The sequence below is a fragment of the Alosa sapidissima genome, chromosome 3, assembly GCF_018492685.1.
Source record: "Alosa sapidissima isolate fAloSap1 chromosome 3, fAloSap1.pri, whole genome shotgun sequence".
Taxonomy (NCBI): Eukaryota; Metazoa; Chordata; class Actinopteri; order Clupeiformes; family Clupeidae; genus Alosa; species Alosa sapidissima.
This window is the reverse complement of record NC_055959.1, coordinates 17452783-17479058: the sequence shown is the minus strand read 5'-3', so window position 1 is coordinate 17479058 and position 26276 is coordinate 17452783. Positions and strand designations below refer to the sequence as shown.

General features: G+C 47.6%; 2 protein-coding genes, 1 long non-coding RNA gene and 2 other non-coding genes across 6 annotated transcripts in view; 2 read left to right on the top strand and 3 right to left on the bottom strand.

The window, feature by feature from the left end:
* shank1 (SH3 and multiple ankyrin repeat domains 1) overlaps positions 1-9970 on the top strand; it is an 83550-nt gene extending 73580 nt beyond the window's left edge. The window contains 6 exon segments of the mRNA XM_042087203.1: positions 424-544; positions 1539-2416; positions 2418-5452; positions 8129-8134; positions 8246-9151; positions 9431-9970. Of these exon segments, the coding sequence (XP_041943137.1) occupies positions 424-544; positions 1539-2416; positions 2418-5452; positions 8129-8134; positions 8246-9151; positions 9431-9518 (5034 nt within the window). The 3' untranslated portion in view covers positions 9519-9970.
* A 6367-nt stretch (positions 9971-16337) lies between these two features.
* On the bottom strand, positions 16338-17474 carry LOC121705576. The gene is made up of 3 exons (XR_006030830.1): positions 17380-17474; positions 16946-16980; positions 16338-16719 (listed from the first exon to the last, which is right to left on the bottom strand). It is a non-coding gene; the product is annotated as an uncharacterized LOC121705576 (long non-coding RNA).
* LOC121706358 lies at positions 16796-16884 on the bottom strand. The gene has a single exon (XR_006031031.1). It is a non-coding gene; the product is annotated as a small nucleolar RNA SNORD88 (small nucleolar RNA).
* LOC121706359 lies at positions 17052-17140 on the bottom strand. The gene has a single exon (XR_006031032.1). It is a non-coding gene; the product is annotated as a small nucleolar RNA SNORD88 (small nucleolar RNA).
* Positions 17475-19043: 1569 nt separating the features above from the next.
* Positions 19044-26276, top strand: part of si:ch211-51c14.1 (protein kinase C and casein kinase substrate in neurons protein 3) — a 13005-nt gene continuing 5772 nt past the window's right edge. The window contains exons 1-4 of one of the 2 annotated variants that reach the window (XM_042086618.1): positions 19044-19372; positions 21936-22003; positions 24268-24424; positions 24822-25057. In XM_042086618.1, the coding sequence (XP_041942552.1) occupies positions 21944-22003; positions 24268-24424; positions 24822-25057 (453 nt within the window). In that variant the 5' untranslated portion in view covers positions 19044-19372; positions 21936-21943. Of the gene's footprint in view, positions 19373-21651; positions 22004-24267; positions 24425-24821; positions 25058-26276 lie in introns of those variants that run through there. The other variant, XM_042086619.1, reaches the window with a different exon arrangement.

Below are 26276 nucleotides of genomic sequence, written 5' to 3'. Positions count from 1 at the left end.
GTGTATGTATGTCAATGTATGTGTGGCGAAGTTCCATTTAAACTGCATAATGTATGTGTGTGTCTATGATTCCAGAACACTGAATCACATGAGCTGTGTAAACACAAACTCAAACTGAACTCAATTATGGCTCTAATGTCTCACTTACCCCTATTTGAAAGTGCATTCATAAACTCTCCATATCATTTTAATTGTCTGTGTGGGCAAATCTTCACCACAAGGGAGCAGTAATTCACATATTGGTAAAATGATATTTGAGTAGTCTGATGTTATCCACTGTGGTGGTGGTGTGTGGCACTTGTTGAAATTCAAGCCCATTACTGGTGATATAATGCAGGCTCTGTCTGTCTGTCTGTCTGTCTGTCTGTCTGTCTGTCTGTGGTATGACTGTGCTTCCCTCCTCCTCTCGCTCTCCTTATGCAGCCAAATTATGACCAGTCGGGGATGGGGATGATGTCGTCTGGGGCAGGGCTTGGTTATGACCGGGGCCAGTTTGCCTCTGGCCACGCCCCTCCTCACGGTATGCTGCGACAGAAGTCCATCGGTGAGACTGTCCGACCTCCCAGCTGTCTGTCTGCCTGTCTGTTTGTCCGCCCCACCTCAAGCCTCTGTCTGCGCAACCTCCGCGTGCCCTAGTCCTCTTTCTCTGTGCAGTAGCGGCGTCTGGGGGCTATAGCACATGTAGCGCTAAAAAAAGGGATAGCAGGTTGTGGCATTATCTGTCTTGCTCTAGAGTGAGTCTTTAGCTTCAGCGGAGTCAAATCTATGCTTAATGTGTGTTTGAGTTTCTGTGTGTGTCCAGTGACTGACAATTGACAGTGCCATTCGGTGTGTGCAGGGGTAGAATAAGCTCATCTATTTAGACAAGAGAAGTAATGCAGCTACCCTGGAATAAGCAACAAGTGTCCATGTTCAAGTCTCCATACTAGAACTATGTAGTAGTGGACAATTTCATGTCAATTAAGTTAGTTATGTTTGAGGAAATTAAATGGTGAAACATTGATGTTGGGCAGGCAAATGATATCATTCTCATGAAACATAACACATAAGATGAAAGCACATCTTTGAACATGACCAGGCAGACAGACCAACTTCAAAATGGACACTCTCACTTGTACCCTGATGGCATGTGTTCTTATGTCAATCATTTCAGACTCACAGTCAGAATTCTCCTCTCATTTTTTTGCGCATGCCATCTACCAGGTGCCCTCCTCTCCACATGTTTCCATGTCCCGTTCATATAAACTCTCTCCCTCTTCCATGTCATCTGTTCACAGGCTGCTCTGTCCATCATGTGGCCTTGTTCTCTCCATCATTGTTCCACTCTTTTCCTCAAGGTGAATTCATCCTCTCATCATCAACATCTCCCCCTCTGACATCTTTCACTCAATCTACTGCTCCTATGACTCCTCCATCCCTCCCCTTCTTCCTCCCTCTATTTTTCTCTTTCTTTCTTTCTTTCTTTCTTTCTCTTTCTCCCTCTTTTTCTCCTTCTCTCCGCCTCTCTTTCATCTCTCCTTTTCTCCTACTCCCTGTAGGGGTCCCTGAGGAAGAGAAGTCGTACCTCCATCCTCCGGGCATGAAGTTTGCGCGCAGCTTATCCGTCCCTGGCTCAGACGAAATCCCCCCACCCCCGACCACGGCTCCGCCCGACCCCCCCTTCTCCTCGGCACCTCCCCTCGGCTGGAGGGGCAAGACCGCCCAGCAGTCGTCCGCCGTGTCCGTGTCCCAGTCCACCGCCACCTCCGCACACTACCAGCTCTACCAGCAGTCCGGTTACACCGGCAGGGACAGGGGTGGCGGAGGCCCACCGCCTGACCACACCGCCGCCTCCTACGCCCACCAGGCACCCACCAGGACCGCCTCCCGAAAGGTGATTGGCTACCCAGGTGAAGTGGGCGGGGTGTCGGGGGCCGGGGGTGCTGCCGGTATGGGCATGGGTGGAGGGAAAGCGGCGGGCTTGAGGAGGGGTTACAGTAATGCCGTGCCCCCGACCAGCATCGCCACAGTGATGCCCCAGCAGCAGATGCAGGCATCCCAGGGCCAGCCACGGGGTCCTGGGGACCAGCGAGGGGCCGCCGGCGCAGGGGGTGGCGGTGGGGTTGGAGCAGGGGCGGGCGGTGGCGGTGGTGGTGGCGTGCCGAAGGGCGGCGCCCGGCGGGGGAAGGGCCCTCTGGTCAAGCAGTCCAAGGTGGAGGACATGCGCTCGGCCCAGCTGGCGGCCCTGGGAGGGAAGGGCTCGGTGGAGAAGAGCTCCATCCCCATCCCCACCATCATCGTCAAGGCGCCCTCCACCAGCAGCAGCGGCCGCAGCAGCCAGGGCAGCAGCGTGGAGGCCGAGCCTCCCCAGGGCACCTCCGCAGATGCCGACGGCTCTCAGCCCCCGCCCGGAGCGGCCCCGCCACCCCCGGCCGTCACCCCCGCCCGCTCCCCCGTCCACGCCAGCTCCGCCACCCCCCTCCATGCCCCCGGCTCTGCCCCCGTCGCTGCCCTCCATCCGGGCACAGGACAGCATGGACTTCACCAGCCAGTTCGGCGCCGCCATCGTCGGGGCGGCCCGGCGTGATCGCGAACGCTTCCACGAGGCACGCCGGAAGAGTGCCTCCTTCTTCCTCTCGGCCGAGGAGGACGTCGGGGGTGCGATGGTTGGAGGAGGAGTAGCAGGAGGAGGAGGCGGAGTGGGCGCTGGAGGAAGAGTGGGAGCTTCCCAGCAGCATCAGCTGGGCGCCCAGCCCACCCCCCGCCTGCGCCCGTCCAAGTCCATAGACGAGGGCATGTTTTCGGGCGACACCTTCATCCACCAGGCCCGCAGCATGCCGCCGGCCTTCGGGCTGCCCGAGTACTCTACAACCGCCACGGGGCAGATGGGCGACTACCAGCCCAAGTCGGTCCCGGTCGACTTCTACGGTGCCGGCATTCGGACTCAACAGCAGCAGCTGCAGCAGCAACAACAACAACAGCAGCAGCTGCAGCACACCACCACCTTCATCCACCCGCTGACGGGGAAGGTCCTGGACCCATCGTCGCCGCTGGGCCTAGCCCTGGCCGCCCGGGAGCGCGCCCTGAAGGACGACAGCCGCATGCGGCGCGACCGGACGGCAGGCGGAGGAGCCGAGCACATGTTCACCCGGCAGCTGTCCAGCGTGGGCGTGTACCCGTCCGCCAGCCCGGCGGCCTCATCCTCGACGCCCTCGCACTCCTCGGGCACCTCCTCCTACCTGGTCACCTCGTCCTCGCTGGCGGCCACCACCACGTCCACGCGGCCGCCCTCGCCCAGGATCCTGCGCTGGGGCGAGGACGGGTCCGGCTCGGATCGCGAGCGGGAGACCAGCGGACCGGCGGGAGGTGGAGGAGGTGGAAGCGGCGCCGCGCCTCGTGAAGGGTTGCGAGTCCGCTTCTCGGAAGACAAGACGGTCCACACGCACCACTACCAGGCCCAGCAGCAGCACTACCAGCCCAGCTACAAGGAGCGGGAGCGCCAGCGCGAGAGGTCCCGGGAGAGAGACGCGGAGCGGGCACAGCGATCGCAGACGCCGCCACAACAGCAGCAGCAGCAGTTACAACAACAGCAGCAGCATCAGTTACAACAACAGCAGCAGCAGCAGGCATCCCAGCAACCACGGCGGCCGTCCTTCCTGCGCATGGAGAGCGAAGCGGGCTCCTACATCCTGTCTCTCACACCTCCCTCCCCACCAGCTGTGACCAGCCAGACCCAGGGAGGAGGAGGAGCGGGCGAACGGGGCACCGCTGCTGCCGCCGGTGGCTCTGGCATCATGGTCCTCCCACCCCCCGCGCCATCCGTGGATGCCGACGACGAATTTGTGTTCGCCGACCCACTGCCTCCGCCATTGGAGTTCGCCAACAGCTTCGACCGGGGCATCCCGTCGAGTGGCATGAGCGCCTACGCCAGCCTGGTGGCCAACAGCATGGTGTCACGGCAACAGCAACAGCAGCTGCACTTTCAACAGCAGCAGCACCTCCAACAGCAGCAGCATCACCTCCAACAGCAGCAGCAGTACAGCGTCCCCCAGCCCCCTCCGCCACCACCGCCTCCTCCACCTCCTCCGCCCCCACCACCCCAGAAGGAGTCCTACATCCTTACCGGCTACTCACCGCACACGCCCCTGCCCTCCCCCCAGGCTGGAGACTCTACCACGTCCAGCCTCACGTCCTATGACAGCGAGGTGGCCAACTTGACTCAGTCGGCCCCCTCGCCCTCCTCCCCCCACATCCAGCACCCGGCCTCCCCGTCCCACGGCCACTCCCACACCTCCCACTCCTCGGCCCTCCAGCCGTCCGGTCCTCCTCCCCCACCCAGCGTCTCACCTCCACCTCCTCCGACATCGACCTCCGCCTACCACCACCACCGGTCCTACGGCCTCTCCCAGACACAGGCACAGCACCACCTGTACAACAGCACCCACTCGTTGACGGGACGGGCCTCCTCCCCCACCCCTCCACCCCAGTCCATCAGCACAGTTCCTCCTCCACCCGCCTACCGAAGCCCGTCGCCCGTGCCCACGTCTGCATCCTCTGCTGCCCACAGGGGCGTCTCGCTGGCCACTGCTACCGCCACGTCCAGCGCCGCCTCCGTGACCAGCTCCGCGCCGAGTGAGCGCCCGGCCACGGTCTCCACAGTGGCCACGGGCGGTGGGATCCGACGGGGGTCTGACCACCGGACACCCACAGTTGCCTCCACCACATCCTCCAAGAGCGTCGGCGAGTCGCAGGAGACAGTGGTGGACTCGGGCATCGAGGAGCTGGACAGCCGCAGTAGCAGTGACCACCACCTGGACAGCATCCTGGCCATGAGCCGCGCCGAGAGGCTGGAGCGGGGCGGCGGTGTGCTGCCCAGCGAGAGCGACCGCACCAGCACCGACCTGCTCGAGTCCTACATGAGCTACCTGGATGGACAGTCCTTCGAGATGCACAACACCAAGACGGCCGCCAGCGCTGCTGCTGCCGCGTCCACCTCAGCCGCTTCTAGCGGCTCGGCCGTCTCCACCTACCCCAAAGTGCAGCGCTACCGCGAGGGCGTAGCCCGCCGGCAGACCAGCACGGCACCCGCTGCTTACCGTCGCCGCGAGCAGCGCCAGGAGGAGGATGACGATGACGAAGAGGCAGAGGCGGAAGCGGCAGCGGCAGAGCGGCAGGCAGAGGAGGACAGCTACCGGCTGCGGGAGTCGCAGAACCTCAGCCGCTCCTCGATGCTGTACTACGAGAGGCCCCGCACACCCGAGATGAAGTCCATGTGGGGCGACGGGACGCAGATGTCCACAGGGGCCTCCGGCAGGGACGAGGGTGGAGCGCAGAGCTTCATCGAGGGGCGCAAGATGCACCCGCCCATGTCCGGCATGAAGGCCAGCATCATCAATGAGCTGAGCAGCAAGCTGCACGAGAGGAACAAAGGCATTGAGAGCTGGGGCAGCCAGAGGTCACTTGCCAGACACAGGTAATTGTCTGTGTGTGTGTGTGTGTGTGTGTGTGTGTGTGTGTGTGTGTGTGTGTGTGAGTGTGTGCGTGTGAGTGTGTGTGTGTGTGTGTGTGAGTGTGTGTGTGTCATGGTGTGCCTGTGAGTACTGCTGACACAGTGGGCTGTGGAATAAAACATGACTGAGGCAGTAAAGCATTTGTTATGTTACTCTCAGTGCAGCTTGTTTATGTGCTTGTTTATGTTCTCTGTGCTTTGTGTGTGTGTGTGTGTGAGAGGGAGTGAACCATGGCAATACTGATTTTTCTCAAGACTATTGAGGCATTTGTAGCCATGTGAATTTATGGTTTCTAAGAGCAATCACAGTGTGTTTAGAGCAGGATTGAAGGACACGTATGTTTTATTCACATCTAGCTCTTGAAAAGAAATCCCTGGTTTCAGAACTCAGGCTTGTTCCTTGATCGATTCAATTCAGTTCAACTGTATTTATGTTCAAGAAAATTTAAAAACGGTTTCTAGATGCTTAACAGAAATGAGATCCGATACCTCTAAAGCAAGTACTACTAGAAGATACTGAAATGAGGTGGGGTTGGCAAGAGGTTTGAAGGACAAGAAAGAAGCAGATGAATTCATACACACACCAGGACACATTAAAACCCTTTAACTGGCACACCATGATAAAAGTGAAAATTTTGTTTTTGTTTGTTTTATCTTGCTCTATTAGGCTGTAGTATAAAAAAACTGTGATTTTTTTCAAAGTATATAAGTATAAGTATATATACTCTTTCGATCCCGTGAGGGAAATTTGGTCTCTGCATTTATCCCAATCCGTGAATTAGTGAAACACACTTAGCACACAGTGAACACACAGTTAGGTGAAGCACACACTAATCCCGGCCCAGTGAGCTGCCTGCAACAACAGCGGCGCTCGGGGAGCAGTGAGGGGTTAGGTGCCTTGCTCAAGGTCACTTCAGCCATGCCTACTGGTCAGGGTTCAAACCGGGAACCCTCCGGTTACAAGTCCGAAGCGCTAACCAGTAGGCCACGGCTGCCCCACCCTGGGACCCTCCCATTCAATTTCTATGAACCTCTACCAAACGGTTGAGGCCCCAGTTTATGGTAAAAGTCAGTTATCTGAAAAAAGTAGTATTATCTTGTAGCCCTGGTCCCAGAGTTTAAGAAAAAATCATGTTAACAAGAAATAAACTCATTCCCACTGTACCTGGTAGACCACTTAAGTAAATCCCCCATTGAAATGAATGGGATTTTATGGATTTAGGTGAAGAAAATGTATACATAATACATTTTGGCCTGGACCATGAAGAGAAAAATTATTCAACTATATAAACAATATATTTTCTGAAAGCGTATACTCTCAGGATGTGATCTAACATGACATGAAACTTGTCCTACCCTCCTCATTAGTATGTTGCCCAAACATAACACATTGGGTATTAGTAAATTAAGCATATTGCTGATACATTTTGGGCTGTATCTTGAAGGAAAAACAAATTAAACCACCTAAACCATATATTGTCTGAAATCATATACCCTCAAGATGTGAACTAACATGGGTTTTGACATTTGTCACCCGCCTCATCACATGATAGCCTAAAACGGTATTAGCCATATACACTATTTACCAATACCCAATATATTATGTATGGGCAACATACTAGGAGGATACTATGAGGAGGATGGAACATGTCTCATGTCTTGTTAGATCACATCCTGATGGTCTAAGCTTTCAGAAAATATATGGTTTATATAGTTGAATCAGTTTCCCCTTCATGGTACAGACCAAAATGTATTGAATTGCATTGAATTGCATACTTAAGCATATTTGATATATTTCATGCTTATATGCTTTTTACACATATATATGCTGTGTTTACAGTAGTAGTATACATTTAAAAACAGTATATAATGCTTAATATAATGAATTCATCAACTGTTTGGTTGAGCATGTTTTCAAAAAATTATTTAACCATGAAAAAATATATATTTAATATAGTTAATACATGTGTTATTCCACTTCATTTTAACATAATAATGAAGAAAAAAAGTCTTACTTTTGACTTGGTAGATGTGACTCCACAAAATATGGCCGAAATTGTGTAAATTAATTTCTTAAATCGCGTATGATGACAGTATCCAAACATGAAGGGGGTGAAGAGGCAGACAGTTGTGGGTTGCGACCCCTGGTTTAGACTTTAAGATGGAAAGGGTGAAGGGAGTAATGGCTTCAGCTGTTTTTTTAAAAAAAATGTCAGCATTGTATACTTCAGGGCAGTCTACTGTATACTAAATGACAGTCAGTGGAGGCACTTTAGTTTGCCCTGTAAATAGATAAATATTAGCCTACTGTTTTCAGCTAATGGAATTGCTAATGTGTTATTGTTGCAATAATGTAATGTTTTGCGTAATGTTTGTCTTATCTTCATGTTATAAGGTTCCCCATAGCCCTGCTACTGTGTTATCAGAACCACTGTTAAATTGTTTAGTGTCTGTTTATTATTGTGTCAGTGGCTGGAAATGTGTACTTTATTTGTCTGTAAGGTGTGTGCATATTGCAGTCGAGTGTGTTTGTTGTGTCTGTGCTTAAACTCTGCCTCTCTTTTTGTGTCCTCCCTCCCCCACCAACTGTGTGTTTGCGCTTACTCATCCCCAACATCTGTCTGTGTGTCAATCACCTAGACACAGGTAATGTGCCCAGAGACCGTGCACTCTTTACTTACAGTCTCATGTCTATCTGTCTCCAGCTCTGCCATGTCTCATGCTCGACTTCACCTCCTTCCTTCCTCCCTCCCTCAGGTTCTCCGAGGACTCCACGGCTGCCCTGAGCCCTCCCTCTGTCCGGTCCCCGTCTCCCTCCCCCATGTCGCACTCCCAGCCGTCCCTGGCCCCCTCCCCAACCGCCGGCTCCCAGTCGGGTCACTACTCCAGCTGGGCGCGGTCACCTTCGCCCCAGCCCCCGTCCGGCGCCTCTGGCCTCTCACAGGCGGCCCCGGCCCGCTCCCATTCGCCCGTCTCCCCCAGCGCCTACTCCCCGTATCCGACGTCCCCCAAGCACCGGCCCGTGTACCGCACCAAAGCGCTGGAGTTCCAGTTCATCCCTAGTCGGGAGCGCAAGGGCGACGTCCAGCAGCGGCGCCGCGCCCCCAGCCCGCTCATCTCGCCATCGGAGCGGCCCAGGCTGGGCCCACCGCGGCCCTCCTCGCTGCCCATCCTCCCCACCACGCCGCTCTACAGCAGCCTGTACGACCTGCGCGGCTCCATCACGCCGCCGTCGCCCGCCAACCCGCTGGGCGATCCCTACTTCTCGCCGTCGCCGCCCCTCTTCGCCCAGTCGGGGGCGCCGCCGTCCAACGCCTCGCTGGTGGTGTCGCGCTCGCTCTCGCCCACGCACTTCCTCTCGGGGACGTCGTCACCGCCGCTGCACCCCATACCGCCCCCCACATGCCTCAGCTACCCGCACCTGCCGCCCCCCTCGCCCTCCAAGCCCTTCGCCTCCAAGCCGCTGCCCTACTGGACCAAGTACGACGTGGCTGACTGGCTGGGCTACCTGAACCTGGCCGAGCACCGCGAGCGCTTCCTGGACAACGAGATTGACGGCACGCACCTGCCCTCCCTCACCAAGGAGGACTACCTGGACTTGGGGGTGACCCGCGTGGGCCACCGTATGAACATCGAGAGGGCACTGCGCCGCGTGATGGACAGGTGAGAGAGGTGAGAGATAAGGCAGATAGAGAGAGAGAGGGAGGGAGAGGGAGAGAGAAAGATGGTGCAGAGAGAAAGATGGTGCAGTTGTGTCTGCCAAGGCATACCTCCCAATTCCAGACTACTCAACTCTTGGCGACATGCATGATTGATCTTTGCACCAAAGTGTTGAAAAAAACCAGCGAGACAGAAAGTGAGAGCATGCAAAGAGATTGAGATATAGAGGTACAGCTTATCAAACACAAACCCTGCTTTACCTTTTTTTTTACTCTTTTGAAGGCTCTCCAGCAGTCCCTTCCCCATCTCTGTTCTCTCTCCTCGTGATGGACAGACAGAGAGACGGAGGGATGAGGGAATGAGAAGCTGAGGCGGAGTACAAAAAAGAACAATGAAAGTGTGTGTGTGTGTGTGTGCGTGTGTGCGTGTGTGTATGTGAGTGTGTGAGGGAGAGAGAGAGTGAGAGAAAGAGAGAGTGAGACATCGAGAAAGAAAGAAAAAGAAAGCAGAGGCAAGAAGAGACTCAACCACTGCTGCTATCAAAGGTGAATTTTCAAATGGTACGGCCTGGAGTGTAAGGACTTCACCATCAACAGACATCACATGCATCACAACTGAGGATTGGATGGCTAAAGGGCTGAAGATAAATAAATATATGTGAATATGGCCAGGGTATACACTCAAATACACCTAAATGTGTAAATGCACACACACACACACACACCCACACTCTGACAAGCACGTGCCTCACAGCAACACATATACCGTAAACACTATCCGTATACCCCCCCCCCCCCCCCCCCCCACACACACACACACACACACACACACACACACACACACACACAGACACATAACTATACAAGCACATTCACTAAGAAAAATATCCTGAATGAACAAAAGGTAATTCATGACCAACCATGACCAAAATAACAGGCAACTTGGTGAAAAAGAGCCAAAAATAACCGAAACAATCAATTACCTGTAAGCTTTTTTTTTTAGCTTTTGTGAATTAGAACGAGCAATTCAGAAAGAGTGTGTGTAGAAACAGAGGAGAACCAGGCTAAGCCTGTCTGCTCGTCTCTCCACACTACTGTCAGTGACTTTGAGTTTCGGTGCTTTATTTAGCCTCTGGGTTCATTTCTCAAAAGAGCCATCTCTACTGCGGATGAAAACTCTCAGCTTAATTCAAATCATCGAAGCTCGGTGCAAGCAAACACTATTGGCTGAGTCTTCAGTAGGAGTGGTTGCCATCGGCGATTTGTAGAGCCTTGTCACCCACAGAAGATAATCCATCCTGTGACGGCGACAGGTCTACCCAAGCCAGAGGTATGATTGGTGAAATGTGTACGTTGGAGCGGATGAAGACTTTAGAGTAACAGATTTTTAATCGGTGGCACTTACGCATGCACTTGTTAAGTAGGTTGGCTCGCTTCGCACTGTGGAGTGACCTGGGAACGCTGTGGGCTTGGCCAGAGTTTGCATCGCATCCGAGGGGGAACTCCGCCAGCAGCCAGGTTACCAAGTTACCCCAGCAGTTTGAAAAAAAGCCCAATCCCTCCCTTGTCCTACACCCCACCCTACCCCACCCCTTTGTAATAGTGTGAATGTGATTGGTGGAGACGTGTTTGGTAGGAGTCAGCATGATTGATTATTTTGTTCTTACCTCACCACTGGGGGGGGGGGATCTTGGTGTCCACAGAGAGAGACCTCTGGGTTCTGTTGTATTTCGCTACAGCTTCTTAATCATCTTACAATGACATATATACATATATAAATATATATATATATATACAGACTGGTCACTGTATTTCAAATCTGTAGCAAAAATAAGTGCCCAGACCAACAGTAGATCATACACACATACATGCACACACTCACACAAACACAATCTTACAGGAGACAGACACCAAATGTACAGAACAATTAAAACAAAACCTTCCACATACAGTATACTACACACACACATACATTCACACACTCACATACACAATCAATCTTTCGTATATTAGAAATAATGGGACACCTTCAATGTCTGTATGAATCATCACTGACATGGACATTGAAAAAAATCTATTCTGTAAGATGAGATGTAACGTTGTACAAAAAATATACTATAAGAATTGTCAAACTTTTTACAAGAGACTTGAGGAACTGAACTGACTGACTGCTAGACCAACAACTCCAATGCTACCATAGGGGTGGGTGGGGTGGGAGTGGGGGGGGGGGGGGTGGTCACAGTCCCATTTGGAAGAACAAGTGAGATGGAGAGGGGGAGGGGAGGAGGAGGAAAGAGTCAAAACTGCCTAAATCTCTCTCTTTCCCGTCCCGTTCCTCCCCTGCCCCGGGACAATCCACATGGCACTTTTTCTACAGAAGCAGAGGAGGAAGAGGAAGGCTGCAAAAGGGATGCGCACTCACATCTGTTTTAATACGACAATTGTTATTCTAACAATTTTTAAACTTTGAGAAAAAAAATGGTATGGAATACTGCTATTGATATAGAGAATTATTGTTATTATTGCTGCCATTAATATCACTGGCCTCGTTGTTATCACCTTAATCTTTCGTCTTTTCCCCCTTTTTTGCTGTCCGAATTCCACTGTGTTGTCCATGGTAAGGCTATGGACATGTCATGGCAGAGATTTCAAGTGGTGTGAGTTTTTGGGATGAAAGCTGTGTGCTGAACATTGCTTACTGCTCCATTTCAGCACCTCGATATCCACATCTTGAGATTTCCATTCGTGTTAAGCTGCATTTCCTTTAACACTAATCTGGTTCCCTGTATCATAAACCAAGGAGGTCCTCACTCTGGACTACTCAGCCACCTTGTGCTTACATCAATCAAAAATGTAGAGCTCTTCATATTTCAAGTCACCACTGATATGTTTTTAATGCAGTGACTATCACTTGCAGGGAAGTGGACAAAAAAAAGATGGTGAGAAGGGCTTTAGTTTGGCTATCTCTGGAACTTTCCATGTGTCATCCTGTTGGTGCTCTGCCCCTCTATCTCTCTCTCTCCCTCCCCTCCTCACCACATCACTCACACTTGCTGAAATCAATACAAAGGGCTCCTCCATCCCTACACCATGACCAGCTTAGCCCATCCCTGCTCTGTTGATGACCATCCTCCTCATGACTCATTTCTTCTCTCTCCATCTCTTTTCCAGAAACCATATATTTGGAGCCATCCTTCTGTTCTGTTCCTTTCCTTTGCTTGGCATAAATTGCGTTCTTCTAGCCTTCTCACTCATCAGTGGAGTTCTTTTGCACACCAAAACCACTAAAGAATATTTCGTCCACCGTGCTGAAATGAGGATCCATGTCCTCACTGTTTTTGTTACCCCTTTCTTTTTTCTTTGCAAATTTGGCTCATTTGTCAGTGTGATGACAGCAAGGACAGTGAAACACATGATCATCCTAAACCTACTACTTAAAAAAAAAAAGAATTCAAAAGTTCTAAACAATCTCTGTCTTCCAGCTACTGTTTAAACATGGAGAGAAAAAAAAAAAGATTGATTTGTTATTTATTCAGAATGCTTTCTACACAATCTGCCCCCCGCTCTTTCTCCGCCGCTGCCCCCCTCCCTCCCCCAGTCTCCCTCTCTTCCATGGCTTGCGTTGCTCCGCAGTTGCCTCGCCCCCCTCCCCCCTCCTTGTCTTTTTCGACACAACCGCTCACTGCCACCTCCTGTGAGGGAGACCCAAACGCCTCAGAGGCTCGGCCGGTGGCCCGTGCCGAGTCCTTAGACCTGCTCCATCCCACTGTGAATTTTTTGCTGTACCCCATCTGCATGGACAGAGATTCTGACTGGGCCACCTTCTTTTTGGTGACGGGGGCGACAGGTCACTTAAGTGCTCTTCCGGGCACCCAAGTGGTCTGTGCCCAAGTACACAAGGTTGAGGAGGGGGAGGAAACAAAAAAAGGAGGAAAGTGGAATGAATGAGATGGCTGGCCAGGAGGTGTAGAGAGCATCTGTTTTTGTTTCCTTTAAAGAAAAAAATGAACTATGAAGAGAAGAGAGATTATTTACAGACTATATATGTATATGTGATCTACATATACACACATTCATATACGCATATATAAGAATTAAAAATGTTTTAAGATATGAATAAATTATTAGTTATAATAAAGATGCAGGAATAATTCTGTGAGTTGTTACAGTGTGATGCTTCCAGACGAGCCTGCTTCTTTCCCCAGGGAACGTGTTTTCTTTCTGTTTGGTGCGACTTCCAATACAGAGTGTACTCAGCAAAACATCTGATTTTCTGGTTTGTTAAGTGGTATTATAGTGCAAGACTGATGTAAATTACAGTGCATGACTACAGCAGCTCTTGAGTGCTCTTTAAAGGTGTCTAGCCTTTTTCATATTACACTGATCTGATCACACTGTTGACGTGCCAGACTTAAATGCACTTAATCAAAAGAAATTGGGATAATAGACTATACAGCAATATGCATATATCGTCACTGTTTGTTTATACATCTTCACGATGCAGTGACCTCTGCATTTGTACATTCACCAATACAGTGATTTGGTCAAAACATTGTAACTGGGAGTCATGAGCAACTCCCCTGGCCCAAAATACACTGCATTTGCAAAGCCAAGTGTCCATGGTCATTTGGTGCTACAACATAAGAATTACTTCTACTCATGTGGTCAATTTAATATGGCTTTTTAATCGCTCAGCAATGAAGCCTGTTCACAAAAAGGTCTGTAGTAAAAACCTTTTCAGCAAAAAATTTTACACTACCATGGTTTTTCTTGGTATTGCTCCAAAGGCCGGGTTTCCCCCATAATTTCTTCCTTCATACCTGCAAACTCAGAAGGGCTGAAAAAGGTGACATATTTCCGAAAGACGCCCCCCACCGCAGAAGATTTGAAAAAGATACATTTTAACACGTAAATGAAGGGACATCGGGATTAACAGACATTTCCATTACATACACATGGGTAGACCTGCAATAATGAATATTGAATATTATCATAGCCTATATTATAATAAACGTGCAGTAAGCAGAATTGAAATATGGCTGCATTTGACACTTTTACATGTTAAAATGACAGTCCTAACAGTGTCAGTGGCCTACCAGCTGTTTTGAGTTAAGGCCATGTTTAGCCTAATTGAATAACAATGATGGAGGAGATATTTTAATATAAAACACATTGCCCACCTTGGCCTTCATGTATGCAGCCAAAAACAGACCAAACAACATAAATGTTGACAATCTGTTCTTAAGCCTAATCCTTGAAAATCACTATGTGTTGATAGAAAGGGACTGTGGATGTCCATTTTCTGGTATCGGTTCTAGCATGTCTGGTTTATTAGTACCTCTTTTCAATCCATTATTATTTTATATTTTTTGTGTGAAGAAATACATCTATCCCTCATGTTATGTTGGTGTCTTTCTGCTTCTCTCGTGTCTACTGAGGTTGCAATGATCACATTCCGACTAAAGGGGCGGGTCTCAGCAATAGGTGCGTTATGTCAGTCTACTCTAGAAGCCTAGGTCTCGCTTGTTTACGTGCTAATTATCAAGAATTATGATCTATATGCTACACAGAAAACAAACAAATTAAACACCCATCACTGAGCAAGTCAAAATATTTTGCTAGGTCCACTTTCAGATTTGTTGCAACTAGGCCTACATTTGGTCTTGGAAAGGTCTGCGCTCCCTGAGAACGTCATGTCTAACCATCATCGACGCATGGAAAATATAATGCTAAATGAAATAACTCGTGAACAAACAATAACTTTCCAAGACAATATTAAACTATAAGCAGAGCTAAATTCACAATCGCGTTTTGTTTCGCAAAGCAATTCAAAACGGCCAGCTGCGAATTTGCGAATAAACACTTGTTAACCTCACCTCAGCAAGTCTTTCATTTAACCCACCGAGGGCAAGAGAAAAGTATCCTAACAATGATGTTTTACCTTGAGTTTATAGTCAGAGAGAGTGTAGCATGTGGCCCGTGTTTGTTAGCTAACATTTTCTTTTTTTCCTTGGTCATATCGCTGCTGCCATAGCAGGCAGGCTATGCGTAACAGAAAGTGAGAGATAAAGCCCGCCCTCAGAAACTGATAGGTAGGTCTTCAAAAAAATAGCACAAATAGAGGCTAATCACTTGCCTATCAATCTCGCATGAAATCGACGATAGTCTCACTCCAGACTATGGGCAGTAGGCTAAAGTGGGGCCTGATGAGAAATCACCCCACACAAATGTAGGCTACAAGGTTTTTTTGTCCATTAAAAATGTTAAGTCTTTACAGACAAGTCACAAGGCTATTAAGCTTTATTTGTATTACACCTTTCATACACAGAATGCAGCTCAAAGTGCTTTATATTTGGAGGAATATGACTTACTAATCCATGCATTATTTAAAATGTGTGCAAAGTTAAAATTTCCCTCACGGGATCAAATAGTACATACTTTAAATAGCAACATCTGCCCTATAGGCCTAACTGTTTGCAATGCACCAAATCCTCTTGTAAATAACACACACAAAAGGCACAATTTTAAAGCAATTTATTGTGTTTCATTATGTTGTTCTTACAGTAACATAGCAGAAAGACAAATTAAACACAACATTTCCATGACTACAACTAATGGCGGCCTTACATTGTACGATTTTGATCTGTTTTCACAGTCGGCGACTAAATGTCCAAAGTCGGACAGAAATCATGGGAGTTGTACTGGAATCGCGGCGCGCTCCCGTCAACTAGATCGTTAAGTGTAAGGTGCCAATCTGAGCGGTTGTAAGTCAATCGGAGTCAGTCCTTTTCTAGTTTTGCCATTACAACATCATACGTGTTTGATATTATCGCAAGTCTTTCTAGTCGGGGCTCATGCAAATACTGACATGAAGTATAAAAAACAATAGTGACCTCTCCAACACCAAACAGGAAGGGGCAAAGTGTAGGCGACAGCTGTAGCCTATAATTATTTGTTATTCTTATATTTGTCATTTCTTATACATATTTAGTCAGCTCTTCCACGTGACCGAACTCCAATAATATCTGTTAAGGATGTCACGCATGAAACAATGCTGCAGAAACTCGAAAATACGACTTTGAGTTTAATAGGCTATAATTTTCAGTTCCTGTTCATCTATTGCACGATGGGTAATCATTTAAAGGAATCTTGTTGCAGTCTTGTAAATAGTGACCCTGCAAGATCCCTAGTCATTGCAAAATCATAGTCTGACTTAAAACTCTACTTGTCTTTAGATGTGAGGGGGTCTGAGACTGTAGTCTTTCAAAAATCTTTTCCAAATCTTTCCAAAGTCTGTGTGAGGAAGGCTTTAGGGCCCGGACACACCAACCCGATTATTCACAGTGAAGTTAGCGCCCAGCAAACACACAACCTTTAGGGAAGGTTCCCTAAAGGTATTAGCTGCTACCTTCAGAGAACCTTTAGGGAACGGTCCTTCACGTGCAGCCAAAAGTGACTGCTACATTGCTTAGAGCTAAACCTTAAACACGTCACTGGTCACCCATTTAAAACTTAATACCAATTCACCATTTGCGTTGACTGATGTGTCTCCAGTTGAGATTCAATATTCACCTGAAAGAAACAACAATTTTGAGTGAGACAAAGCCACACATTTGAGAACGTATTCAATAGCTCTTCTGCAGTTTACAGCCACCTCAGGCTCCGCCATGTCAAGAGCGGAGCAGCACGTTATCCCCACAGTCATTCAGAGCCCAGTGCAAGACATCATTGAAGGCCTTGTAACGTTACAGTTGGTTTCCAATGCCATTAACGTTATAACAAATGCAAATAAACTCACCTCTGAACTAGTCAACTTCAGTGGGATACTGCCATCTGTAAATTTAAAGGGAGACCATTAGAACTCCGCCAAGAATTAAAACGAGGAAACACAAGCAGTCACCAGACATCTCCTCAGACTCTGCCATGTCAGGAGCAGAGCAGCACATCGTCGCCACAGAAATTCAGAGCCCAGTGCAAAGCATCATAAGAGACCATTACAAACTAATATAACGTTAATTTTAACTTGCCACTTGACGGCGTAATGTTCCCAAGGACACCCACGTTAGCCATGTGGTTTGTCCCGGTGTGAGCTTGGATTTAATACACTTCACAAACATACGTTAACGTTGCCTAGGGAACCTCTGGTGCTTACCAAACCAAGTAAATCACACATGTTTATCATGTCAGATAAGTACTGAAAGCACAATTTCTAAATCTTTATCGCCTACTTACCATTTAGCAGCAACAGCACATGCGTTCCATTCTCACTGAGACCAGCCACGAGGAGACGCGTCACACTTATACGTTCTTCTCGAAGGACCCTTAGCTATCCCCAGTTATCGCCTGCTTTGTTTAGCAATCGCCTGTGCAGAGAAATTATGACACAGACAAGAAGTTCGTCTGGGACTGAGTTCATCCAGGCTAGGAATCCATGGTTTCCTTTTCATCACCAGATTTCACAATCGAACACTGGATGGTGAAATGTCAGATGTGAGGACATCAAAGAATAGAGTGCTATTAGACAACAGTGTTTCCCAATCTTAGTTCTAAAAAAAAAGTTTTGTACAGCAACAAACACCACAACAGTTCTTCATTACCCTTAATAGACCTTCATCGTTATTGTAAGTATAAAAAAAGAGAAAGAAATTCCACCCACACTAAACAAAAAGATTGTAGGCCTAGGCCTAGGCTGCTTTCCAGTATTTTAAGTTAGCTGATCTGGATAGGTCTAGGCTGACTTTAGTAAGTGCATATAATTCAGAGGGTTTTATACTGTATTGAAAACGTGATTTTCATCCTGCACTTAAGCAATTGCATAACATTTTAATTTTATCAGGATAGATTGGCTTGCAGAAATGGCTATCCTACATAAAAGCAGAATATTTTCTAGGTTTAGGATTAACCCTAATAAAACTCACATACATAAGCCATTGCATTCATATTATGACCTAGGCCTAACTCTAACCTAAAATAGCCAGTCAGTCAGTAGGCTACAAGACAGTGATTTAAGTTGAAGAAGGCCGATCCCACTATAGTCAGCTCATGTTCATGCAGATGGTCTTATACAGTTTCATTCGTCTTATACAGTTTCTTATTTTACAACTTAGTGGTTTCCGTGTATTTTCCCCACGATGGAAATACTCATGTGGTGTGCTTCATCTTGAGGGTCTGAGGGTTTGAAGCACAAGTGCCTCTGATGAAAAAAATCCCTCCACCCATACCCCCTTTTTTCCATCAGAAATTCAGAAATAAATCCTTGTACACCAAAAATAGAGGCTGGATCCATTAAATTTACTCTACTCTACTGGAATTTTATCTTTATAATTTTTTGGGGACATAAAGGGTCTCTTTACACCATGTCACATTGCACAGCCCAAGAGAAATTCCCTTCTAAAGTTTCTCAGATGCAGAGATTACATTTCTTACATAATAAACATACCTTATATTATGGGTTTACACGCTTTTGAAGTATATTATAACCTATAGAAATAGAATTAACATGACTCTTTCTCTCTCTCTCTCTCTCTCTCTCTCTCTCTCTCTCTCTCTCTCTCTCTCTCTCTCACACACACACACACACACTCTGACCCCATTGCTACGTTGGGGTCTTTGCCAGCTACAAATTCTACAAATACCCTGGGGACAAAAAGTTCCAAGGCTACAGGATGGAATAATTTTCAAAATGCCGTCTGCGTATACTGAATCTTTTGTTCTACCAGTAGTGTAACAACTCCATCACATCACTCAGCCCTACCGGCCAGGGTCACTAGTTTGAAGGTGTAGTCTATAGGCTTGTGTAGACGCCATGGGCAAGGCCACCCTGCATTCATTAACAGTTCACAGAGAGCTGGAGCAAGAGTAGGGGAGGGTGGGTGGGACAGGAGGGGGGGCTGTTCAGCTCTCTGATACAGCGACCGAGAAGCCCTGTTTCCTGCAGCTGTTTTCTGTGAGAAAGGGAACGAGTGAGAGGGAGAGGAGGGAGAGAAAGCCACCTCACCAAACACCGAAGACAGGCCAAAAGGAGGGAGAAAGAAGAAAAAAAGAAAAACAAAACCACGGAAAAGTGTGTGAGAGACAGAAGGAGGGAAGAGACTGACCACAGGAGGGAAAAAAAGAGAGGGCACTGAAAGCTAGAGGACAGAGAGAAGAGACAACAGGAGCCGAAGAAACTCAACTTTCCAAGCCAACAACCCCCAGGAGGACACTCATAGGGGAAGACTTTGGGGTACGTTCTTCTCTCCCTCTGATCTTAGTACTCTTAGCGTGAATTTTCATCAAACTTCATGCCCCAGGCTCCTGATGCGTTTTCTATTTCTGTCATATGTGTTCATAAGTTGCTATATATTTCCAGCTAGTGCGGGCGTGTATTGCTAGAGTTATGTGTGACAGTCGAAACGGGGACAGGGGGTGGGGGGCAGAGAACGTGCGCCAGGGTGGTTGGAGTGGGGGGGGGGGGCAAAAGGGGGCAACTAAGCAAGGGGTGAAGGGGCGCAGGGTTTGTAAGGGGTGTAACTGACAAGAAAAAAAGCTTTGGCAACTGTTAAACTGCCTTCAGTTGAAACTTTTATGTGTATTCATAACTTTTCATGCGATCACAGCCTGAAAATAAAAAGTGTTTAGCTGAAGGGATTAGCAGAAAGGATTAGCAAAAAAGACTTTGGTTGACTGAAACGTCATAATGTTTAACCATTTTAACAGCGCTGTACTGTTTTTATCATTCATTGCAATTACCCTGAAAGAGAAAACGTATACAACTTTAACTGCTGTTGTTGTGGAGCGCTAGATCTATATATGCTTTACATTAAAGTAATAGTGATGGTGCATGTCTGCTTCAATTAATAACTCTGATGGTTGTCAGTGGAGGTATTTGAGAAGTGCTCATGTATAAAGACTGCATGAACATATTGGATATGACTGAAATTAGTAGACTGCGCAGGCAGATTATCTATAGGATGGAGACATGAAGACGTCTATAGCATTCCTCCCAAATCCCCTCTGAGTCATAGTTTGATGGGAGGGAAGGGGACAAAGAGGAAGCAGGAAGTGGGATCAAAGGTCAACTAGGGGAAGATTTATTACATCCATGACCCCCTGTGATGAGAAAGGGGGAAACCAAATTTGGTGTGTGAACTCCCTGCACAGAACATAGTCCCAAGAATATTTAACATACACACACATATGTACACATAAACACACACACACAATTTTTCTTTCTTCTGAATTGGTGGGTCACCAAATTCAAATTTCCCTCTTAGCTGTGTCTCTTATCTCTTCTTCAATAATGATTCTAGACAGATTAAAAGGGCTAAAGATACTTGTATGCATTATTTCATCATTGTTATTGGATTTCTTATGGTGTAGTGCGATATGTGTGTATGTGTGCATGCGTGTCTGTGCTATGTGAGGCATGTGAATCCACGCTTGCCAATCAGCCTGTGCATCTGCACAAGTGCATGTGAAACACTTGCATTCTGTCTTGTTTGAGCATGTGTGAGTGTGTGTGAGTGGGTTTAGGAGTGAGTGTATGTACAAACATGCATTGTTTCTCTTGGGCAATGCTTTGACACACCAGTTTGGGGAGACACAGTAGGGGAGAAGTGGGTGGGAGTTGACCCTTCACCTCTGTTTATTTTGGGATAGCTCATCTTTCAATGCTGGGAATTCTGGGTGAGGACGTACCATGTGCACGGACTGAATCCCACCAATGAATGTTAAACATCCGAGTGTTTGACTTATATTGATATCAGTCTGGCCAGCAAAGAGCACTATAGCAAATGATCAGACTCAGTGCAAGGCCCTTAGCTTCCTCTCTCAACAGCAGCCATGTTGAATTCCTTTAGACACTACACAGCCTAGCATACTGTACATGTCTTACTGTGACAGTACACTCCTTGTTCTGCTTTAGAAGTTGTTTGTTTCCTAGATAATTATAGGGTACCTACCTACAGGGTTCCACCTGGTTTCTGTCTGATTCATTGTACTGTACTGTGCTGTGCTGGGTCATTACGTTGCCCTCTGTATTTCTTTAGAGCATATTTTAGCAGTGTTTGTGTTCTGTGGAGTCTGAGTTGTTGACATTATGCATGTATTTATTCTTGATTAAATGGACTGCAGCATAATTTAATGCATATTCATTACTCCAGTCATTGCTTGTTGTTACCGCCATATGTCCTCATTAAAGGTTACATTTTTCATGAGTTTCTGAAAAGTCTCTTGAAAAAATATTTTTTTCTGTCCAAGGGTTATGTGTATAGAAGCTATTGTGGTTCTAATATTACATTTAATTATAGTTTTTTTGTTTGTTTGTGTCAACTCCCATTTGTTATGTTATTCTGAAACAGTGTAACCGTGCTGTGCACCCCTGTCTTTATCTATCCTACACTTTCCTACGCAAGTATTCCTGAATTTTCCTTTTCTGGTGGATCCTATTACATCATTATCTTCTGTAGTCATACCATAATATTGCAAACAAACCTCTGTGTTCAAACAGCTCTTATGCAATGTTGTAGCACTTTAGGTGAGAGGAGTGGCTACCTTTCTCCTGGTCTCATCCTATCAACAGAGAGGGAAACACCCTGCATCACCTGGCCTGAGGCTCTCAAGCTGATGTCGTTGGAACATGTCAGAACTTGACAGTGTGGGAGGAACTGCTATAGGATAAAAAAGGCCAACCTCACTCTTCAGTTTTTTCAACCACAGTTGAAAAACCAACTTTTTTTTCCCTCCTCCGTGTCTTCCGCTTTGCCTCGATGACACTCTCCGTCTCTTGTCGTCTTCTCTTCCTCCAGTGTCCAGCATGTCCACTCCCCCGCCTGAGAATGGCCCAGAGGACGTCAACAACCGCAGCTTCTGGATGGTGAGTAGAGAGGGGAAAAACACCGGGGGAGAGGACGGTAGAAGAGGGCTGTAGAGTTGAATAGACATGCACAAAATGGCGTGATATGTGTCTTGTAGTATCAACACCCTGCACTTCAAAGGGAGACGCTGCAACCAAGGTGGAGGACAATGCCGGCCTTTCTGTGGCTTAGTGTTGGCATGTGAGCCAGGGTTTAACATGGGTCCATGTGAACCCCATGCTGTCTCTTCAGCACAGATGAGCCTTTGAAGTGAACTCTGTGCTGCTTTTCCCCCCCGAGCGAGGCGCTTGACTGGGCTGCACCCTGACTCATGAAAGGCCATCTGTCTTTCCTAAATGGCTCGTGCTTCTATTGTCCAGACCAATGTAATTTCAGTGCCCAGTCATTGGCTATACAGGGTGGTTTCCGGGTGCCTGATAGATTTGAGAGAGGTCTTTCCACTGTTAACCCTCAAGCTTGTTTGTAAACAAAGAGCTCTGACTCCATGCACTGTGTGCTGATGTCCAGTATCCTTCCTGTCTTCTTTATGGTCAGCATTGTTGGCCCTCCGTGGTCAGTGCAGATATTGAGGTTAATGGCTAGATGAAGTGGTTGACTCATTTTTCCAGCGACAGACACTAATAAGAGCTGCCTTTGGTGTCTGTGGTAATTGCAAGTGCATGTGTTTTATAGAGTTCATGTCTGCCTATAATTTCTCTACTGAGAGTCTGACCCAGATTGAGAGTCACAGTGGTGAACCGGGCTCGTCCCAGTTACACGGTGATTGGTCAGCTTCTGTGCTGCTGCGGGAGCTCTGTTGTGTGGTTCGCAATGCCATTGGATAGGGCTCTGTGACATGTCTGTGGCTCTTCTCGCCATTGGTCGGTTGTTGTCCTTGTGCGATGGGCCTCGCTGATGAAAAGATTCCTCAGCTGTTTTCACTTTACTCTCAGATGAGTGTGGAGAAACAGTGCCACAGAAACACACACACACACACACATACACATATGCACTTAAACCACACACACATGCACTCAAACCACACACAAATGCACACGCACTCACACACATACACACACCCACACCCACACAAACAATAACACATGCACACAAACACAGACATATACACATACATACTCACATTACACACTTCCAGAGAAATCCACACATGCGCACACACACACACACACACACACACACACACACACACACACACACACACACACACACACGCATACACTCACACACGCATACACTCACAAGCCCTGACACACAGAGTAAGGGAGAAAGAGGGAATTGTGGCCAGATACAATGGGGGAGTGTGAAAAATGGGTAGGGGAGAGATTAGGGAGAAAACTGAGATATGGGACAGGGGATAAGCAAGAGGACGGAGAGAGAGAGAGAGAGAGAGAGAGAGAGAGAGAAGCAGAGAAGAAAAAAATAGAGAGAGAGAGAAAGGGAGAAAGAAAAGAGAAGCAGAGAGAAGAAAAAAGACAGAGTTGGTAAAGACTGTCAAGTTCCAGGAAAACAGAATCTCTTTCCAGACTCCACATCAACGAAAAAAACAAAACCAAAACGCCCTTTCTGGAAATGTCATTACCTCATGCCTTCTTTCCTTCCATGTCTTTCATTTTTTGCTGGAGGCCCTGCTCATGTGATTGTCCCGGCAACCTGTCACCTGATCACCTCAAACCACCTCACCCCGCATGGAATTCCTCTCATCCTCACCTGACACACGCACACACACACACACACACACATGCCCATACATGAACAGGGACTCTGTCATGGAAGTGTTTTGTGTATCACTAACTAAAAATGCACTGTTTCCTCAGCAGCTCTGTCATTCAGTTCTTTGTTCTTCAGAAATGTTTCCTTTTTTTCGTCAGCTCAGTTGATAGGCTTATCACGTATAGTTTTATATGCAAAGGCTCGACTGGCTGTAATGCTTTGACACACTGTAAAGCATTCTCACTAACTGGCTCTCGTGATTAATTATGGATGAGGAGGTCTTATCGAAAACTGTTGACGGGGGCTTTAAACCAACATGCGCGTGGTTGTCAGGTTGCCTTCCTGTGGGCATGTCAAGCCCCCCCTCTAAACTTCTGCACACACACTTGCTCACACGTGCCAGTTCAGGTGCAAGAGTACCTGTAGTAGTAATTAACATAACAACCCCTCCTGTCTTCTTTTTCTGACATCCCCTCTCTCTCTCTCTTTCTCTCTCTCTCTTTCTCTCTCATAACAACCTCTTTTTCTGACATCCCCTCTCTGTCGTTCTTAGCCAGGAAATTACCACAGTACGGTGAAACGCACAGAGAATGCCTTCCTGGCGTGTAACGACATGGTGGCGTGCTTCCAGGAGAGGGCCCGCGTGGAGCGGCAGTACGCCCAGCAGCTCAGCGAGTGGAGCAATAAATGGAAGCCCCTAGTGGACGCAAGTGAGTACTGCAGTCCGTCTCAGAGATTCTTCCCTCCTAAACAACAACAGGAAAAAACAACACATAAAGGGCCCTACCTTAATGAACTCCAGTGCAGAGAGACTGTACGTCTCTACTCTTTGGATACTATCACTCACCGTCTTCAAATACATCACAGACAAAAACTCTCCCTTGCAGTTTTTGTTTAATTTGGTATGAATGTGTCTGTGTGTTTGGATCTTGTTGGATCTTGCTTACAGTGACTCGTGTCTGTTTGTGTTTTATGTTCATGAATTGTGAATTGTGTATTGTGAACATGACTCATGTCCCATACTGTATAAATGACCCATGTCTCTATATACTGTATAAATGACCCATGTCTACTGTGTACTGTACTCATGCTGTTCCTCTCCCTCAGGTCCATTGTATGGGTCCCTGTTGCAGGCGTGGCAGTGTTTCCTGTCCTCGGCTGACCGCATCGCGGCGCTGCACTCCTCCATCTGCCGCTCTCTGGTGTCCGAAGACGGCGACCGCATCCGCACCTGGCAGAAAGACACCTTCCACAAGAAGCTGTTTGGGGGCTTTAAAGAGTCCCAGGACTTTGACACCGGTTTTGCACGTGCTCAGAAACCATGGGCCAAAAAGCTGAAAAAGGTGAGGACTATTGCCCGAATGTGCCTATGTCTCCTAATCACTTACACAGCTTGGTCCATAGCTATATACAGTACATCTACGGTCGAGGAAGCAATCCATGATTAAGAGAAACAGGTTATTTCGACTGAACCTGTAGAGGCATCCATTCTCTGGGAGAGCTGTGGGTACTATTTCAATCCGTTTGGCCTTTGCTTCCCACTCGTTTGATAAATGGGGAGATGAAAACTCTCTTGGCTCTCTCAAGTGGATTTATACTGTAGCTTAATCAGGGACACACTGTGCGTCACAGCATCCCTATGTGGCTTGTCACCTGTGAACTGTCCCGACTATTCATAGTGACATAGTTACGGATATAATTAATCAAGCTGACTACTTGGTTGTATCTGAATTCCTGCACTGTGTGAAGCAAGAGTCCGTTTGAGATATTTTAACAACTAAACATACTAAACATGGGAGTCAGTGGCTTTTTATCTGTTGCATAAGTTTATTTGAATGGTCGTTCAAAATTTGCCAAACTAAAAACCATATTAAAAGCCCCATAATTGTTATGCTACTGGGTGAGCACAATGGCAAGATACCACAGAGATCAGGTTTCAACAGAGTTTATTGTCCAACAAACTAAACGGAAGCCCACAGGCTTCACTTCAGAGAAGTCTTTCAGTCAAAATAGTCTTAACACACAGAAGATCCATCCAATAGAGGAATAAACATAGAAACAGAAGTCCCGGTTCAATTCACAAAAGTAGATGCAGGCCAGCAGTTCAAAAATCCGAGGCAAATAATAAGTAATCCTTACAGACCGGGTCGATAACACAGGAGTAGGCTCCACAGGAGCAGCGTAAACACCATCCACGAGGGTCGAAAACCATGACTGAGCATAGCATGGCAGACAACAGGGACTTAAGAAGGCCACACCAAACGAGCCACAGGTGAGCCCCATGATCACCAGTCACAGGGTCTCCCAGGGTGATTTCCCGGGGCTTGAGCCTTCTGGCGGCATCTCCTGGCAGACTGAGGTGTGACAATAATGTGGTATCATTACAAAGGTGGGGCCCATCGTTCATTTCTCTGAGCCAGGGTAACAGTAGTTAGCATGTGTCTGGAAAAGGCTCATAACACCTTTAAATTCTGATTATAACATTATCAGAAAAGTAAAGTTTATACACCTCCCAGCTGATTCACCACTATGTCTCATTCCATTCCTTCTGCTTGACTACTG